The sequence below is a fragment of the Trachinotus anak genome, unplaced genomic scaffold, assembly GCF_046630095.1.
Source record: "Trachinotus anak isolate AG129_WGS33_773 ecotype Australia unplaced genomic scaffold, CSIRO_AGI_Tana_v1 ptg000009l, whole genome shotgun sequence".
Classification (NCBI taxonomy): domain Eukaryota; kingdom Metazoa; phylum Chordata; class Actinopteri; order Carangiformes; family Carangidae; genus Trachinotus; species Trachinotus anak.
Window position 1 is genome coordinate 1018124 of NW_027273860.1, and position 19205 is coordinate 1037328.

The 19205-nt window shown below is 44.3% G+C and overlaps 2 protein-coding genes across 3 annotated transcripts in view; one reads left to right on the top strand and one right to left on the bottom strand.

Moving 5' to 3' along the window:
* LOC139624916 (melanoma receptor tyrosine-protein kinase-like) overlaps nt 1-13428 on the top strand; it is a 34895-nt gene extending 21467 nt beyond the window's left edge. The window contains exons 4-27 of the mRNA XM_071484328.1: nt 1301-1435; nt 1534-1602; nt 1850-1968; nt 2228-2369; nt 2933-3046; nt 3126-3252; nt 3555-3628; nt 3748-3838; nt 4322-4521; nt 4608-4740; nt 5087-5177; nt 5759-5916; nt 6022-6054; nt 6315-6459; nt 6576-6698; nt 6793-6891; nt 7322-7507; nt 9359-9514; nt 9871-9946; nt 10126-10272; nt 10395-10492; nt 10660-10803; nt 11105-11201; nt 11413-13428. Of these exons, the coding sequence (XP_071340429.1) occupies nt 1301-1435; nt 1534-1602; nt 1850-1968; nt 2228-2369; nt 2933-3046; nt 3126-3252; nt 3555-3628; nt 3748-3838; nt 4322-4521; nt 4608-4740; nt 5087-5177; nt 5759-5916; nt 6022-6054; nt 6315-6459; nt 6576-6698; nt 6793-6891; nt 7322-7507; nt 9359-9514; nt 9871-9946; nt 10126-10272; nt 10395-10492; nt 10660-10803; nt 11105-11201; nt 11413-11765 (3110 nt within the window). The 3' untranslated portion in view covers nt 11766-13428. The remainder of the gene's footprint in view (nt 1-1300; nt 1436-1533; nt 1603-1849; nt 1969-2227; nt 2370-2932; nt 3047-3125; nt 3253-3554; nt 3629-3747; nt 3839-4321; nt 4522-4607; nt 4741-5086; nt 5178-5758; nt 5917-6021; nt 6055-6314; nt 6460-6575; nt 6699-6792; nt 6892-7321; nt 7508-9358; nt 9515-9870; nt 9947-10125; nt 10273-10394; nt 10493-10659; nt 10804-11104; nt 11202-11412) is intronic.
* LOC139624914 (protein NLRC3-like) overlaps nt 13268-19205 on the bottom strand; it is a 74261-nt gene continuing 68323 nt past the window's right edge. Inside the window, exons 16-21 of one of the 2 annotated variants that reach the window (XM_071484313.1) lie at nt 18755-18928; nt 17949-18122; nt 16525-16698; nt 15550-15723; nt 14838-15011; nt 13268-14469 (exon numbers count right to left, since the gene is read on the bottom strand). In XM_071484313.1, coding sequence (XP_071340414.1) covers nt 14457-14469; nt 14838-15011; nt 15550-15723; nt 16525-16698; nt 17949-18122; nt 18755-18928 — 883 coding nt within the window. In that variant the 3' untranslated portion in view covers nt 13268-14456. The remainder of the gene's footprint in view (nt 14470-14837; nt 15012-15549; nt 15724-16524; nt 16699-17948; nt 18123-18754; nt 18929-19205) is intronic. The other variant, XM_071484327.1, reaches the window with a different exon arrangement.

The following is a 19205-nucleotide window of genomic DNA, read 5'->3' on the forward strand; positions in this document are numbered from 1 at the left end:
ATGCTTCGCTGCATCCGGGAATCAGTTTCCTCCGTCAGAGAATTAACTGTACTTACAGAGAGCTCTGTGCTGGCAGGAAGGAGATGCATCTGTTGTTTTGCAGCTTTATATCTGTAGAGTGGAGGACATGCAGGTACTTGAGTTGTGGTTGTGACAGATAATGTATGATGTTGTTTGATAATGGTTCAGCTGTAGAAACACAAAGAATTAAGGGATCTTGATATGTTATATGTTATTTCTGGATGGTTTTTGTCTTTAAAGAATTGATTACATTCACAATAACTTTTACAGCCGTGTCATCCTATTAATGTTGTTATCATTTTAAACACATTTCTCAAAATTCAGCCAGACATAGTTAAAGGTGGCCTGTGGAGGTTTTGGGCTCTGTCCCTGTTCAGTTTGTATCATGTGTGAGGATGAGGATGCACATTCCTGCTTTTCACTGGTCAAAACCACTTATCTGGTCCCATCTGGATTTCACTGAAACCGGTTGTGACTTGAACGGAAGCCCATGGAAGTGTTCATGCTCCCAAATATCACACTGAGCGTCATTACTCCACAGTGCTCTGAGCTAGAGACGTGATTTATTTTCTTGTTAAACTAGTGAACTGGAGCTTTCCAACAGGGTCCTGATTGTCTGTGTGCGTCTCTTACTTGTGTTGATAAACTAATATGAAAAGTTAGAAAAGATTTGGATAGTCTGACTGTTGCCTGGCACATTGCTGATTTTTCTCTGCATGTTTATGGATCGATTCTCATCCGCCATCTTTGCTAGTGATGTCTGGAGTCACGTCACTGAACAGTGGGAGCGTCCAGGCCAATCAGAGTGTCTGATTCAGAGGCTTGGCTGTCAGTTGTATACCCAAGACAGAAAGATGTGACAGTAAGATATTTAGTGCAGCAGCAGCTCTGGAGCTGATTCTTCAAGGAGACAAACCGTCCACTTCTTCTGCAGAGCCAGAACAACCTTGGGTCACAATCGCAGACATCCACATCAGCCTGTTTGGCTGCATCAGGACCTCGACCACATTCCACCCTGTGACTCGTGCTGCTAAAGGTCGGATGGTTTATGTGTCAAGCGTCTCTGCCTTCTTCTGAACATGGGAGCGTCCAGCACGTCAAAGAGGGTTCTAGAGGCATTTCAGTCATGAAAAGAATCTGCTGTCACTCGTCTCTCAATGTGTTGGGTGTTTGACTCTGACAGAAGACGTGGGACTGAAATTCCTCTTTTGATCTGAACTCTAAAACTTGATGGCCTTTTGTTATCATTGATTATGTGTCTCCATCTTCTTCCTCACAGAGATTCTGAAAGGAGGCGTGAAGATGACCAACAATCCTTTGCTGTGCAACACTGAGACCGTCCAGTGGTGGGACATCCTGGACAAAGCCAGCAATCCCAGCATGCTTTTCAAGAAGGACACCTTCGCCCGTAAATGTACGTAGAATAGTGATGACGTGACAGTTTAGTATTTTACTTCTTTCAGGGTTTTATTCAGTATTAATATGTGTGTGTGTGTGTGTGTGTGTTTCCAGGTGAGAAGTGTGACCCGGGTTGTGTTAATGGTTCGTGTTGGGCAGCAGGACCGGATCACTGCCAGAGATGTAAACACACACACACTCGTCTGAACACACACCTCTACATCGTTTGCTCTGTTCTTTCCTCCTTCTCTGTCTGTCTGTTCTTCTTTTACTTTTCTTTTATTAGCTTTTGTTGTTTGTGTTTATTTTGTCAGACTTGCAGGATGTTTGTGATCAAGTAAATGAACATAAAGAAAGAAATATTATTATTATCATGTAGTTGAGCTGTGCTGGCAGATATGTAATGAAACGTTTCCCTGCGTCTCCACAGTCACTAAGCTGCAGTGTGCGGAGCAGTGCAGCAGAAGGTGTCGGGGTCCAAAGCCCATCGACTGCTGTAATGTTCACTGTGCTGCTGGCTGCACTGGACCTCGAGCCACCGACTGCCTGGTCAGTGTCTGCAGGTCCCTGTCCCCACACAGTGCTGATGCTCTTTACTTTCTTAGTTGGGACAATTTGCATGTGAAAAATCCTCCTCCAGTTTGCTGCTCTCTTCTTCACTGGGAGGAACTGTGTGTTTTTTTAAGACTATTTACTGAACAACCTAGAGAAAAAAACAGGATGAAAACAAAGAAAACTACTGATTATTATTGTAATAAAAAAGGAAGCACAATAAAAACCCTGTCTTTTCTCTCCACCTCTTCTCCAGGCCTGCAAGGATTTTAATGATGACGGGACCTGTAAAGATACTTGTCCTCCCCTGAAACTCTACGACCCCAAAACCCACCAGGTGGTCAACAACCCCAACGCCAAGTTCACCTTCGGGGCGACCTGCGTCAAGGCCTGCCCACGTATGGACTTTAACTTTGAACCTACTGTATTGAGTTCGATCTGGGATTCATTCATTCTAAAGGCTGCAGTGTTTATTACAACCACAACAAACATGTTGGGCAGAAATAATAACTGTGACACTGATCATTTACACATCAGCGTCTGTTTGCTGGTCTCAGACAGGACTACTGTCTGTGTGAAGTCAGTTGTATGAAGCCTTGTGGGGATTACCAACCTGGCAAAGCAGGCAAATGCCTGACGGCCCTAAAAGTCCTGGTTTTATCAGTGGGTCTACATCATTTTATTAACTGCAAATTTGTCAGAAATTTGCAGTTAATAACACATTTGCGAAGCTGCTACCAGTGACACAAACAATTAAACAGTTATCAATATGGAAATGTTTCTGTTAGTGAAATGATTGAAGCTGTGGAGTGCTGCCTGGTTTCCAGGTGATGGGGGAAATAACTAAACTTCCATGTAATGGGGGTGAAGTTTTTGCCCCGTGGCTCCAGAGGGAGTTACAACAGACCTCTGCTCCTCATCACTTTTGGTAGAAATAAATGGTGTGTTTGTGTGTGTGCAGATAACTACGTGGTGACAGACGGGTCATGTGTACGAACCTGCAGCGCTGGAATGTACGAGGTGGAGGAGAGCGGAGTCCAACGCTGCAAAGCATGTGACGGGCCCTGTCCTAAAGGTAGAGAGACCTAGAGAGAGATGGAGAGAGAGACTGAATATTAAAGGAGTAACCTGACAGAGTGTTGTTTTTCCGGCAGCGTGTGACGGAGTCGGGGTCGGTTCCCTGGTTAACACCATGGCAGTGAACGCCTCCAACATCGAGTCCTTCAGGTACTGCACGAAAATCAACGGGGACATCTCCCTCATCGAAACCTCCTTCACCGGGTGAGACGCTCTTCACTGCCTCGCTCTGAGATTCAGCTTGTGGAGCTCACAGCATTAAAGACTGACATTTAGTAAATCCAACAGAATGTGGCGTTGCATGAACAGTTCATACATTTTCACGGGAACTACTTTCTGTCCAGGAGCTCGACAAATCAGAGGCTTGACTGAGGAAATTTCGTTTCTCACTGCTGCTTTAAGTTCACCTCAGTTGGATGTCTGAAACACAAATGTTAATTTCCTGAACTGCAGTAAAAGAAAAGTCATGTGATTTCTGAATGGCTTGTTTTGATTGGTTGTTCCAGGGATGCGCACTATAAAATCCCGCCCATGGACCCGGCTAAACTGGAGTACTTCAGGACAGTGAAGGAGATCACTGGTAGGTCAAAGGTCATCACCAGTGCCTCTCTCCTGCACTAACACTGAATTGTTTTGTCCATGTAGTTAGTGTCAGGGCTGTGAATAAAGTTCACACCTTTACCTCTCTGTGGCCTCCAGGGTTCCTGCTGATCCAGTCCTGGCCGGAGAATCTGACCTCTCTGTCAGTGTTCGAGAACCTGGAGATCATCCGAGGAAGAACAACACTCTCGTGAGTCCCAGTGCTGCTTCACTGTCCATGATTGGAAGATTATAAAAACAGACTTTTGGACCAACTGTCAATCATCAGAAATTATGATGCTCAGATTAGAGGAGAGGTTGTTAACGGGAACGTTCAGTTAAATATCTGAGGTTTTATACTTAGATTGTCATTGTATAATTCACACTCTGGTCTGTATGAAAACAAATATTATATATGAATGGTACATTAACATACAATTCTTTGTTGTGTTTATTTAAAAAATGATCGAGGCTGTGTTAAATGCACAACATGTTTATGAATATAATTTTCAGGGTTGTCAGACAGACAAACCAATCATTAACCAGGACTGATCCATCGCCCTTCCACTGACATTTTCATGCTGGAGTAATAACCCGACCTTGTTCCACCTTCTCAAACCAGAGGAATCAGTGTCAGTGGTTGAATAGTAAATACTGTTTTACACCCGCCCTCTCATGAACCCCCCCCCTCCAGTCACCACAGTTTGGCGGTGGTGAGAGCGAAGCACCTCCGCTGGCTGGGTCTGCGCGCCCTGAAGGAGGTGAGTGCTGGGAGGGTGATGTTGAAGGACAACCCTCAGCTCTGCTACACCCAACCCGACCAGTGGACCCGGCTCTTCCGATCCAAGGACCAGACCATCAACATACGCAACAACGCTCCCGCCAGCGACTGCGGTGGGTGTGTGACAGTGTGTCGAGTTCACTCCAGCGTTTGGAGAGGTCGGAGAAATGACGGGGTCTTTCTTCTCTCTCTCTCACAGAACAACAGAACCAAACCTGTGACGAGCAGTGCACAGACGGGGGCTGCTGGGGTCCGGGTCCGACCATGTGTGTCTCCTGTCGGCACTTTGACCGCAGGGGCCGCTGTGTGGCGTCCTGTAACCTGCTGCAGGGGTGAGCTACACCCACCAGCACAGCAGCAGCATGTGTTATACTCCCATCTGAAAAGACTGTTATTAGAACCTGACTGCCGTGTGTTGTTCCTACCTGTGCACAGGTAGGAACACTTCTGAAAGAGGCCGCCATGTTGGCTGGGAGAGGTGGAGCTAAAGGAATCTGATGTTGTAGATTAGCTACAGAAAGCATCGTCTGTATTGTTACTTTAGGTGCTGTAAGGTGTTGACCTGAAAGCTTAGATTGCTCATCAAACATTCAGCCAATCAGAAGAGAGGGTCAGAGCGTCCTCTGCAGGCTTCCGTCCTGACTCCTGATCTTTCTCTCTTTGTGGGTGTGTCTGCAGTGAACCCAGGGAGGTCGAGGTGAACAGCAGCTGTGTCGAGTGTCACCCCGAGTGTCGGCTAAAGACCGGGATCCCGACCTGCATCGGACCGGTCAGTCCAGCTGCTGTCTGTCTCAAACACATCTGTATCTCATGTTAATCTGCACTTTATCACGAGATCAGTTATGAACAATCTCAATTTCAACCACATCATCTCATCTGCATGGTCTTCCTCAGCTGAAGGTAGTAAGTGTACCTTTGAGCTTAGGTTATTTGTTGAATCAACATTTATGCTCAGATTACTTGAGCTTTGCACATCACGCAAGTAACCATAAGTTTATCATTTAAAGCCCTTTTCTAAATAAAATAAAATAATAGAAATAATAAAAATTCTTACAATTAAATGCTTTTCACCAAAGAACTGAAGAAAAAACAATACATTTGTGAATAATAAGATCAAATTAAAAACTAAACTCAAGCAGTAGAAAGGATGTTAGTTTAAGAAGGAACTGATAAAGTGACATGAAACAAAATGTTTAGCAGAACGTAATGTGACAGAAATGATCAAATGTAAAATAATGACAATAATATTTCATGTGATATTTTGTATATTACTTGTTTTTTCAAAAGATTTCAGACCATTTTAAATATGTAAAACATCTGAACCTTGTCCTCCTCCACCTCCATCTGCAGGGTCCAGACCAGTGTTTCCAGTGCGCCCATTATAAGGACGGCCCTCACTGCGTGTCCCGCTGCCCCCACGGGGTGCCGGGGGGTGGAGACACACTGATCTGGAAATACCCCGACAGCACGGGCCAGTGTCAGTCCTGCCACCAGAACTGCACCCAGGGGTGAGGCCCATGTTGAGCCGAGCGACGACGCTGATGTTCATGAATCAAGTGAAGAAGAATCAAGAGACTCATGAATTTACGGTTTTTTGTTCTCTGTGTCTGCAGGTGTTCAGGTCCTGGACTGTCTGGATGCACAGGGTAAAACTGCTGAATCATTCGTCTTGATTTATTATGGAACATTATTCTGTGCAAGTCAGATTTCACACAACCAGAGCGAATGTCAGAGAGAGACTTCATAGAGTTTCCACTGTGTTTGAACTTATAGCTAAACTTATAAAATTACTTTAATAGAAGATAATGTGAAACAACTTTATGTGATACATTTACATGGAAATCTATGGTAAATTTTTCTCTATTGTGTGTTTCATGACCGACCTGGGCTCTGTGTGTCCTCACAGTGCTGCCACCCACTCCACGCTGGCGGCGGGTGTTGTTGGCGGGCTCTTGGTCGCTGTCATCGTGTCATTGGTCATCTTTGTGTTGCTACGGCGACGACGAATCAGGAGGAAGAGGACACTGCGGCGACTGCTGCAGGAGAGAGAGGTGAGAGAGGCCGGGGTTAATTTTGTTAACAAAAACTGTGACCAAATATTTATTTATTGAATCGGTCCATCCATCCATCCATCCATCCGTCCATTCATCCATCATGTGCGTTGTAGCTGGTGGAGCCGTTGACTCCGAGCGGTGAAGCTCCTAACCAGGCGCTGCTGAGGATCCTGAAGGAGACAGAGTTTAAGAAGGTCAGGGTGCTCGGCTCCGGGGCCTTTGGGACCGTCTTCAAGGTACCAGTGTTTGCTCCAGACAAAACATTATGTCACAGCATTTATAGTGAAGCCATGATGGCTGATTAGTGTGATTGTGCTTCGGTGTGTTTAGGGTCTGTGGATCCCTGAAGGAGAGAACGTGAAGATCCCAGTAGCTATCAAAGTTCTCAGAGAGGCCACATCACCTAAAGCCAACCAGGAAATCCTGGATGTAAGACTCCTCACTTTGGTTCTCTTCTTTTTCATTTATTCATTTTATTTAAAATGCATAAATAGTATTATACATCTTACAACAAAATGACGCTCTCCGATTCCTCCATTCTCCAATTAATTCAATTTGAAAAATTAAAAATTAAAATAATTTCATTTTGAGATTCACGGTTGTTCTCCAAGGGGTCACATCAAGTATTTGAGGAGTCAAGTTATTGACCTGAGTGAGTAAATTAAGTAATTCAAGGGTATGAATCTCTAAATTTAAGACATAAAATAAGTGTATTGATCTCTGAATACTAGATCTCCTGCCTTCCTCCTCCTCTGATCATTTTCAGGACATCCTTTAGTGGCTGTGGATATTTTCAGCATGTTTCACTAATCAGTGTGTGTGTGTGTGTGTGTGTGTGTGTGTGTGTGTGTGTGTGTAGGAGGCGTATGTAATGGCGAGCGTGGATCACCCTCATGTGTGTCGTCTGCTGGGAATCTGCCTGACGTCGTCGGTCCAGCTGGTGACTCAGCTGATGCCGTACGGCTGCTTGCTGGACTACATCCGCCACCACAGGGAGCACATTGGGGCCCAGTGGCTGCTGAACTGGTGTGTCCAGATCGCCAAGGTGAGCTCGGATAAACGTGTTCTCTCACCAAGTCTGACTGTAAATCATCTCAGTAGATCTGGTCCAAACAGAAGCCCCTCAGCTCATGAGCTCATGTCTCAGTTTAGATTCCTCTAAGAACAAAATCTTCTTTCGCCTCCACCTGAGGCATCAGCTCTGTCTGCAGCTCACTTTAAGCCTGCTGAGGCCTATTAGCCCGAACACAGCAGTGTGTGTGTGTGTGTGTGTGTGTGTGTGTGTGTGTGTGTGTGTGTGTGTGTGTGTGTTGAGAAAGTGTTAATCTACTCAATCTCTGTTTTAAGTCTCATTTGGATCTTTAAATGCTGGGAAAATTTCACACAACAAGGTCATGAGCTCAGTGTAAAGTCTTTATGTTGCTGCGTCCTCCATCAGAACTGTCTGTCAGATGGTGGATTAGCCTCAGAAACTGGAGATCAACCTGCTTTTCAAATGTCCATGTAGACGACCGGCTGCGTTGTGTGCCCCGGAGGAAGCCTTTAGGGGCCGGACAGATTGATGAAGAGAAAAACTGCCAGTGTTTCTGCAGCAGCTTCCACGTCACATTCATGTGTGTGCTGCATCCTGTGTGGGCGTGGCTTTGATTTCTGAGGATGTGAGCGACCAATGTTTCAAAAGGATGCAAGATACAGGAGGCAGCCATCATGTGCAAACACACTCACACCCACTTTATTAGGTACACCTGTTCAACTGCTCATTAATGCAAATATCTCATCAGCCAATCACACGGCAGCAACTCAGTGCATTTAGGTCTGTAGACATGGTCAAGACGACCTGCTGAAGTTCAAGCTGAGCATCAGAATGAGGAGGAAAGGTGATTTAAGTGACTTTGAACGTGGTTGGTCTGAGTATTTCAGAAACTGCTGATCTACTAGGATCTTCCTGCTCAACCATCTCAGAGAAGGGTCTGAAAAAGAGGAAATATCCAGTGAGCAGCAGTTCTCTGGGAGAAAATGCCTTGTTGATGCCAGAGGTTAGAGGAGAATGGTCAGACTGCTTCAAGCTGATAGGAAGGCAACAGTCACTCAAATAACCACTCGTTACAACCAAGGTCTGCAGAAGAGCATCTCTGAACACTCAACACGTCGAACCTTGAAGCAGATGCTCTACAGCAGCAGAAGACCTCACCGGGGGCCACTCCTGTCAGCTGAGAACAGGAACCTGAGGCCACAGTTCACACAGGCTCAACAAGACTGGACAATAGAAGATTAGAAACACGTTGCCTGGTCTGATGAGTCTCGATTTCTGCTGCGACATTCAGATGGTAGGGTCAGAGGTCAACACCATGAAAGCATGGCTCCACCCTATCTTGTATCAACGGTTCAGGCTGGTGGGGGTGTAATGGTGTGGGGGATATTTTCTTGGCACACTTTTTGATCTGGTGACCTCCACAGTCACCAGATCTCAGTCCAGTAGAGAACCTCTGGGATGTGGTGGAACAGGAGATTCTCATCATGGACGTGCAGCCGACAAATCTGCAGCAACTGTGTGATGTCATCACGTCAATATGGACCAAATCTCTGAGGAATGTTTCCAGCACCTTGTTGAATCTGTGCCACAAAGAATTAAGACAGTTCTGGAGGCAAAAGGGTCCAACCCGGTACTAGCAAGGTGTACCTAATAAAGTGGCCGGTGAGCGTATATCTCCGCTTTAACTCGGCCCTAATGCTGTATTCAGACAGAAAATCATAAGTAATAATAACACAGCACTTTTGTTAGGAACAGGTCAGACAGTGAAACATGTATGACAGTATAAAGTAAAACCAGACAAATGAGATGAGAGATGAAACCCACTTTACACCTGTGTGTGTGTGTGTGTGTGTGTGTGTGCAGGGGATGAGCTACCTGGAGGATCGTCACCTGGTGCATCGAGACCTGGCGGCGAGGAATGTCCTGGTGAAAACTCCTAACCACGTCAAGATCACAGACTTCGGCCTCGCCAAGCTGCTGACGGCTGACGAGAAGGAGTACCACGCTGACGGAGGGAAGGTGGGTGTGTGTTATTCAAAAAATCCACACGAATGGTTTATTTTGAAGAAGAAAACAATTCCTGTATTTCAGAATTTGGATTAATGGACGTTCACAAACATTAGAGTTGCTTAACATGCATTTTTCCTCTTTTGACCCAGCTGCTCTTGGCTAGCAGTTTCCCCCTGCTTGTGCTAAGCTAGGCTAAACACATCCTGGACCTATTTGCACTGGACACACAGATGAAGCAGTTGTCACATTTACATCCAAATTTAGAGCAAATTTTTACCAAAGTTCCAGAAAATCATCAAAAGAAAATGTTAGTGAAGTTCCCTCCACTACACTGTAATATGTTTGTCCCTCTGTGCTCTCTGTAGGTTCCCATTAAGTGGATGGCGTTGGAGTCGATCCTCCAGTGGACGTACACACACCAGAGTGACGTCTGGAGCTACGGTGAGTCAACGTCTACGTGTTCTCACAGGATCCAGATTTTCCCTCCTTGGCACTGACCTTTCACCCTCCTCAGCTTCTGCCTTTAGAGACTGGTCCTCTGACACCAGGGTTTGGATTTGTGTCGATGTAATTCCACCACCCTGAGTCCTTCTTAACAGCTGCTGGTCTGTGGTCTCCAGGTGTGACCGTGTGGGAGCTGATGACGTTTGGCTCCAAGCCGTACGACGGCATCCCGGCCAGTGAGATCGCCTCAGTGTTGGAGAGAGGAGAAAGGCTGCCTCAGCCCCCGATCTGCACCATTGACGTCTACATGATCATGGTCAAATGTAAGAGAGAAAAGTTTGACCTGATGCTGGCACCAGAGAATGAGTCAGAGGATTAAAGTACAATTATTACAGTTCGTCCAGAGGGAATGTGTGAGGACAGTAACCAGCTTCGCTCTCCTCAGGTTGGATGATCGAGCCGTCCAGTCGTCCCAGGTTCAGGGAGCTGATAGTGGAGTTCTCTAAAATGGCCAGAGACCCATCCAGATACCTGGTCATACAGGTGAGCAAGAGTGTGTGTGTCTACATAGCAATCCCAGCCGTTATTTTCATAGCTTCAGGAATAATAACATTTACTCAGCAAGTGAAACTGGGTCAAAAGAGCTCATTGATACTGGGACCAGTGTAGTGCTGGTTTCACTGACCCAAACGTTCTGACTGATGCCTCAGGGTGACCTCCCGAGTCCGTCCGACAGCAGGTTCTACTCTCGCCTGCTGAGCTCAGACGACGCAGAGGGCGTGGTTGATGCCGAAGAATACCTGCTACCTTACAAAGGACTGGGTAACTGTGACAACCATCCCTGCAGCGCTACGGTAAACACCCACACACACTTTCCTTACAGCTAGCTTTGTGTGACCTGACTTTGTCTTCAAACAACAGTCACTAACAAGTGATGAGGACAGAGTCAGGAGTCCTGCGTCCCTCATCGTCCCTCCTCAGCTCAGCAGGAAGACGCTGTCTAGGGAACGAAGAAGGGACTTTGATACTGACTGTGACTCCGACTGCTGAAGCCCTGTACTGGCTTCACTTCAGACTTTGCTTTAGTTACTGTTTGTAGTTACTTTTCTCGTACTGTGTCCGCTCTGAACAAATCCTTTCACCGTCTCTTTTCAGCACAACGGTCATCCAATGAGAGAGAACAGCATCGCTCTGCGATACATCACTGACCCGACTCACAACATGCTGGATAAAGAAGACCTCAGCAGCCATGGTACATGTCTGTGTAGACTGGGACCAAACATTATTCAAACAGAAAATAAATGTGCAAATGATACACTAGATGTGTTCAGGGGCCGCATCCTCAAAGGTTCCTTCAAATGCATCCTTGTTTTCTCGGACATGAAGGATCCACCTGTTGGATGTGTTCTCTAAGTAAAGAGACTATATAAACAAATGATTGTGTTTGTTCCTCTGTCCTCCAGAGTACATGAACCAGAGTGTGAGTGAAACCAGCCAGAGCAGCAGGTTGTCTGAGGTTTTGAATCCCAACTATGAGGACCTGAGCCTGAGCTGGGGCGCCGCCTCACTCCCCTTCCCGCAGGGGGATCTGAAGCCCTCAAGCCAAGTTCCAGAGGGACCAGAATACCTGAACACTGCCCAGAACTCGCTTCCCCTGCCCACCAGCGACAGCCTCGATAACCCGGACTACCAGGCTGACTTCCTGCCCCAGGCCACCACCACCTCTTCTTTAACCGGTAACGGCGTGTTCCTCCCGGCAGCGGAGAACCTGGAGTACCTGGGTCTGGGTGCTGCACTGCACGCTCCTGTCCGCTAGAGGGCAGCAACATGCAGACACTGCAAACTGAAGCAGCGGGCTTTAGTGGAAACAGGCTGCAGACAGCATTTAATTTAGCTTTTTTAACTGTAATTTTTCAGGAGACACCAACTCGTCAGTTCTGCTCAGTCTGCAGCTACACCGGAACTCAACCTGCACACTGTGTGTTGCTCAACGGCACTGGGACAGATGTGACCGAGGAAGCCCAGAGCCAGACTCTTTCAAGCCAAGAGCCTTCCGCTCACAAACCGGACATTTCCTTCAACTGTTGAGTGGCGGCGTGAACTTGTCTGACAAGTGGAAACGCCACGGAAACCAAACAGTCAGCTGCTGCTGTCCAGACACTTCTCTCAACAAAACCCACAGAAACACACTTTAATCCCTGCGTTGTTTTCCATTGTCGTCCACTTCCTCTCATCCCTCATCCTTCCCTTCACTCTGCGCATGAATAAGTGTGTTGATACTAAAAATAAGAGCATGACGGAAATAAAATCAGGACATTTTTAAGCAATAACCTGACATTTGAAAATGTTCACAGAAGTTTAAAAGAAATGGAAACGTTTTTATTTGTAATTAGCATTTGAAGAAAAAACGACAAACAAAAACAAACAAAATGACATGATCTCTGTCACAATTTACATGTAATCGTTTTGATAATAGTAAAGTGATTATTCAGTTTTATCTTGTTAAATCACGAAATGAGCACACATTACCAAACTTTTATCAATATTTTTAGTTGAAAAGTCAACGTGTTTCTTTTATGGGTTTTGTCGTGTCCATGGAAGAAGAAAGAGTTTCCATCCACTGACCAGACACTGTTCGAGTGGAGGAAGTGTTTCTGTCAGGCGCCTGCGCTACGGTGTAAAATAAGAGTAATGGTGTAAAAATGAATCTTTGTGTTCACGTGGTGGGTGAATAACATGCTGAAAAGAAACAAGTGTTTTTATGTTTCGACCTGAACCCAGAAAGAAGGTTTTCACCAGGTCTCAGTTAAATCACAAAAAAGCTCAAATCAAAGTGAGTCAGATTCTGAGGTGGTGGTCAGTGCTCTCTGCCTCCGACTCTGTTACCATCACTTGAAATACTTAAGAGTTAAGCTTTTTTTTTGATGTGTACCAGTTTTGATGAATTTTTACTGAGGTATCACATGTTTTTTTTAATTCTCCCCTTTACTTGACATGAATGAGCCAAATCCTGATTTACTGTTTCTGGACACTGTTCACTTTCCCTGCCTGTTACTGTTTGTCACTGCTGTAAGTGGAAGTGTATGGAAGCTGAGAGGTTGCTGATTATTCTCCTGGATATTAATGGTTCATTATCTCTGGATAACAACTAGTGTCCATATTTAAGGAAGAATACATCTCTGCTGTGTGTGACTCTTTTCTCCAGAGCCTGTGCTCATGTGAGGAAATGAATCTTTAAATCTTAATGTTGAGTCTAAAGTATAAATGATCAACATCAACACCACCCAGCTTCCATAGAAATGACACTGAGGAGTCACATTGAATGTAAATGTTGTTTTATTGTGTAGCATTTTAGCTTTAATTGTTGTTAAATGTGAAATGAGTTGTGGAGAGTTTGGTTGTTTACAGGGTACAGCTGACCTGCCAACATGGGCTGCCATTTTGTTGGATAAACATTAAAGTTGCTGTTTTCCATTTTATTACTTTGCTTATTGGATGAAGATAAATATGAAACTTTAAAGATTAATTTTCAGCAGGAATTTACCCGTTAGCAGGTTTTTCTCAACATGTCACAGTGTTCATCTTTCACTCCTAAACATCTTTATTGACAGAACATGAGCATTTAATACTAATGAGAAAATATACAAAAGTAAGATATTAAATATATTTGTTCTCTGAATTTCCATGATATCAGTCCTCACTAACGCTGCCCCATCTTCACACAGAGGTCATCGTTTCTTAATAGAAATAAAGGAAGTATAGAAAATAGAACAGCATTAGAGTATTATGTGTTTTTATAAGAGTATAAATCACAGATTATAAAATAGATAATATCTCATTAAAGTGAAAATATTAAATGAAGGCAGAGGAGAACAGAGCAGTTTTTAGCTTCTTCTTAAAGTCAGTTCCAGTTTGATCAGATTTGATTTGATCCATTAGGAGTGGCTCCAGCAGGAGGCAGCACAGAGACTCAGAGACATTTCAGCCTGTTTGAACTCCAGGCTCCTCTCACTGAGCAGCTCCTGCAGATCTTAGAGACCTTCTCTCAGGTTCATATACATGGAACACTTCAGCAATACATTCAGGGCCCAGGACATTTACTGACTCGTAGACGATAAGTGAAGCTTTGACTTCAGTCGTGTATCTGACTGAAGTCAGTCACAGACCTGAGACCTGGAGTCATGTTGTGTCTCTTAAATTCAGATGTGACTACATGTAGTGATCACAGGTCTGTGAGAGTGTTAATCTGTCCTGACGGAACTGGCCTTTAATGTCCCGCCATAAACAGAAATAATGTGAGGAGTCAGTTTGGGTTCAGAGAATCTGAATGAATGAAAACCTCCTTCTGGTTCCTGTCAGTCACTGATGGATGAAGCTCTCCTCTCCACCTCCCACCTGCAGCTGCTGCTGCAACATCTGGATCATCAGGACACACACACACACACACACACACACACACACACACACACACACACACACACACACACACACACACACACCGTCCTCTTCATGACTCCCACCTGTGGAGAGAAGAGGATCAGAGTAGCTGTTGTTACATTTAAACAAAGAGTCTGTGTGTTGATGAACATCTGATCCGACTCTGAAATATCAGCTGACAAATCAACATGGAGGCTGTCACTGAGAATACTCAAAAAAAAACAAAAAAAAAAACTCAGACACATGATCACAACAAGCTTCTGGCTGCTCTGATTGGCTGACTGTTGTCTCTCTGTCTTTCTGTCCAACCCTGAAGCTTGCCCCCGTTCTCCTCTCACAGCTTCACTGAGGAGGTTGGAGGTTCACAGGAAACACTGGATCTTTGCTCTGATACTGAGTTTAGTACAAAACTGATGGAAGCAGCATGGACTGACTCCGCCCCTCTACTGACCTCAGAGCCTCCAGTCTAAAGTCTGGACTCTCCACAAGGTCACACAGATCCTTCAGGTCTGAATCCTGCAGGTCGTTGTGACTCAGCCACAGTTCTCTCAGATGGGAGGGGTTGGACTTCAGAGCTGAGGCCAGAGAAGAACAGCTGATCTCTGACAAACTGCAGTTCATCAACCTGGATAAAGAATAAAAGATGTGAGTTTAGGAGACAAAGCTGCTGCTTGAAAGCGTTCAGTGTTTCATCATCTGTTCAGAGCTGAAGAAGGTTTAGAAAGTAGAAGTTTAGAAAATGAAAGTCAAACACCTGACTAGGTCAAATCCTGATTTTGTAGCCACAGTATCATCTATAGGAAAGGGAACATTCACAACAGGTCCCCTTTAACAAACAGTCAGTCTCACTTTAGTCACATGACTTTATAGTCGTGTTGGAACAAGAAAACACTGAATATATATTTGTTCATGTCAGTGTGGAAAAAAGCTTCATGTGATTTAAACAGTGAAGGATTTTTCTTGTTACATTAAAGTTTTCAACCTGTAGCTCAACATTTCTCTGCCACAGTCACTGGACTAAACCAGAGAAGAAGAAAACAGACTTTACCATGAAGATCCTCAGTGTGGATCAGTATAATATCAGCCTGATGTCTGCAGGTTAGAGTCAGCACAACTTTAACATCAGATTCATCTCGGCACAGAAATAAAACATGGAGTCTGACCTCAGAGTCTCCAGTCTACAGTCTGGACTCTGCAGAAAACCACACAGCTCCTTCAGTCCTGAATCCTGCAGCTTGTTGAAACTCAGGTCCAGTTCTCTCAGATGGGAGGGGTTGGACTTCAGAGCTGAGACCAGAGAAGAACAGCTGATCTCTGACAGACTGCAGCCACTCAACCTGAATAAAGAATAAAAGATGTGAGTTTAGGAGACAAAGCTGCTGCTTGAAAGCGTTCAGTGTTTCATCATCTGTTCAGAGCTGAAGAAGGTTTAGAAAGTAGAAGTTTAGAAAATGAAAGTCAAACACCTGAACCAACAGGAAGCAGGTTAAAAACAGTCAAATACAAACAGTGACAAACAGCTCTCATCAACTTCAGTCAGTACAAACAGTCACACCCAGCTCCCTCTGCGATTGGTCGGCTGTGTGGAGGTGAGAAAGGAGCCAGGGTGTGAACTTGTCTCTGCTGTTTTCATGTGTGACACAAACCTTAGTGTCAGTCTTGATGTGGACACCTGAGTGTGACACTATGAACGTGTTCCAGGAGAGACTGTGTGAACACGTCACCTCCAGGTTTCAGTGAGGATCACGTCTCCTCTCTGACAGCAGCTTTTCTCTCTGCCTCTGACTGTGGCTGTTGGAGCAGCTATGAACACTTTGCCTTCAGACCTGCTCACAACATGTTGTACTAATGAGTTCATGTCAGAGATCCTGATCTCACTCAGACTTTCACAATAAAAGAGCCTGAACTAAGTCAAACTGTGAACATTGTAAATGGAAACTGTGAGTGTGAAATTCAAATGTCATTTTCAAATGATTCAAAATCAGGTTTCAAAAGTTACTTTCAACCATTGAACAGTTTAAATGTTAAAAACCTGAAGAGGATTTTACCTCACAAATATCAACCTGTCTGCAGGTTAGAGTCAGCACAACTTTAACATCAGATTCATCTCAGCACAGAAACAAAACATGGAGTCTGACCTCAGAGCCTCCAGTCTACAGTCTGGACTCTGCAGAAAACCACACAGATCCTTTACTCCTGAATCCTGCAGGTTGTTTCCTCTCAGGTCCAGTTCTCTCAGATGGGAGGGGTTGGACTTCAGAGCTGAGGCCAGAGAAGAACAGCTGATCTCTGACAACCTGCAGGACTTCAACCTGAATAAAGAATAAAACACGTGACTTTAGAAAACAAACCTGTTTGGGATCATTACATGATCATGCTCCTTCAGTGCTCCTTTAGAAGCTCCCTCCTTAAATTCATGGATGTGCATTGCCAAAGCAACGACAATGAAGGAATCCAAAGTGTCTTACAAGGCATGGAAGTGAATACTCTCTCAAAGCTTAACTAAAACGAACCTTATTAAGTCAAACATCATCAAATAAACACACCGCCCAGAACACAACAGACCAGTCAGTTGTCTAGATTTTTATAAAACTACAGGGACAGAAGAGAGGACTGTAAGTTTGTAGTTAAGCTAACATGGACCATTAAAACATCCATAAAGTTTTAAAGTTGTTACTGGCCCCATCAGTCTCCTTACTGGCCCTCTGTGTGTATGCCTGTCATTCATGGAGCCACCACTTCCAGCAGATAATTCCAGGGTTGAATTCCTCTCCCAGTCTGACTGTGCAGTCTCCACCGTCACTGATGTTAATGTGGCTCCTCGCTCTCGCTGATCACAGCACTTCTTTTTAAATTTTTCTTCTTCTGACCCTCTTTGGCTCTTCCTTGGCCATCTCTCCTTCTTGATAATGTGATTATGTTATGGTGCATATGCCTTGTGACAACTCGGCTGATAGACATTTCTTCCATGCACTCACCTTCCCCATCGGTCTCTCCACCAGTCTCTCATGTGTAGTCCCAATCAGCCCCACTCAAAACTCCACACTGTCTGGCAGCAAAGGAGGGGTGCAATGCAGCAATGCTTTTTCATCTTCTTAAAACGTGAAATGGTTCCTTGTCCTGTGCACAAGTATAAATGCCCCCTATTGCCAATTGGCTGGAATAGTGTTGTGTGGCTTAGTCACCTCTTCTCCTAACACCGCCAACACCTCAACATGCCTGACCAGCACTTACTGTGCAATCAATGATCATATCTCAAATGTGTCCTCAATTTGTCTTGGGTTCGTTCAGACCTGAAATTAGAGCTGTCCACTTGTGATTGGATCACCTGACAGAGAAGTTAACACCAGGTTACTACCACTATGCCTGCAGGCAGTGGAAGCAGAGCATCGATGTAACTCACAGGAAATACAGCTCTTAACTCTAAACCAGAGAAGAAGAAAATACCATGAAGATCCTCAGTGTGGATCAGTATAATATCAGCCTGATGTCTGCAGGTTAGAGTCAGCACAACTTTAACATCAGATTCATCTCAGCACAGAAATAAAACATGGAGTCTGACCTCAGAGTCTCCAGTCTACAGTCTGGACTCTGCAGAAAACCACACAGCTCCTTCACTCCTGAATCCTGCAGGTCGTTGTCACTCAGGTCCAGTTCTCTCAGATGGGAGGGGTTGGACTTCAGAGCTGAGACCAGAGAAGAACAGCTGATCTCTGACAACCTGCAGGAACTCAACCTGAATAAAGAATAAAAGATGTGAGTTTAGGAGACAAAGCTGCTGCTTGAAAACGTTCAGTGTTTCATCATCTGTTCAGAGCTGAAGAAGGTTTAGAAAGTAGAAGTTTAGAAAATTAAAGTCAAACACCTCAAGTCAAATATGAAGAGTGAAAAGCACCACACTTAAACTTCTGTCAGTATAAACATCATTTATCATAGAGCTAATATTGAATAAATATTTTGTACTCTTTTGTATTCAAAGAAATATAAGGGTAAACTTAAGGAGAAAATTAAACACAAAGTTAACTGTGAATATGGTGGATATGAATATGGTGTTTGATTTTTCTTGTTAAATGTTACATTAATGTTTTAAATATGAGGCTCAACAATATGTGTGGATCAGCATAAAATCTCTATAGTTAAATCATCTTAAAAAAGTAAGACATTAAAACCAAAACTGGGCAGTTTGAAGAAATGTTTGAAAGTCAATTGCTGTGTCTAAGGTTATGAGTCAGAGGCACGACTCAAACGTGTGCTCTAAAGCAGATTTCACGAAAGCTAGAAAGGAAGTGGCGTCAAACCAATATGAAAGAATTTCAAAAGGCTTGGAAAGAAAGTTTATTAACATATAAAAAACCCTCAGTGTCTCACCTCAGAGTCTTCAGTCTACAGTCTGGACTCTCCAGAAAACCACACAGATCCTTCACTCCTGAATCCTGCAGGTTGTTGAGACTCAGGTCCAGTTCTCTCAGATGGGAGGGGTTGGACTTCAGAGCTGAGGCCAGAGAAGAACAGCTGATCTCTGACAAACCGCAGGAACTTAACCTGAATAAAAGATGTAAATAAAATCATTGATAAACAATCAGATATGTCCAAATCAATCATCTTTTCTCTAGAATGAGAAGAGTGACTTAATCCTTCTGTTATTGTGGATCATCATACATGTCTGCCTTCTACACACATCATCCAAATGTCAGCACAACATTCATACAGCTGTTCATGTCAACACAGATTCACAGGAAAGCTCTGGAATAAACTGGATTTTCAAAATAAAACGGTTAACAGTTATGCCTCTTTAACTTGTCTTCTATTCCCCTTACCT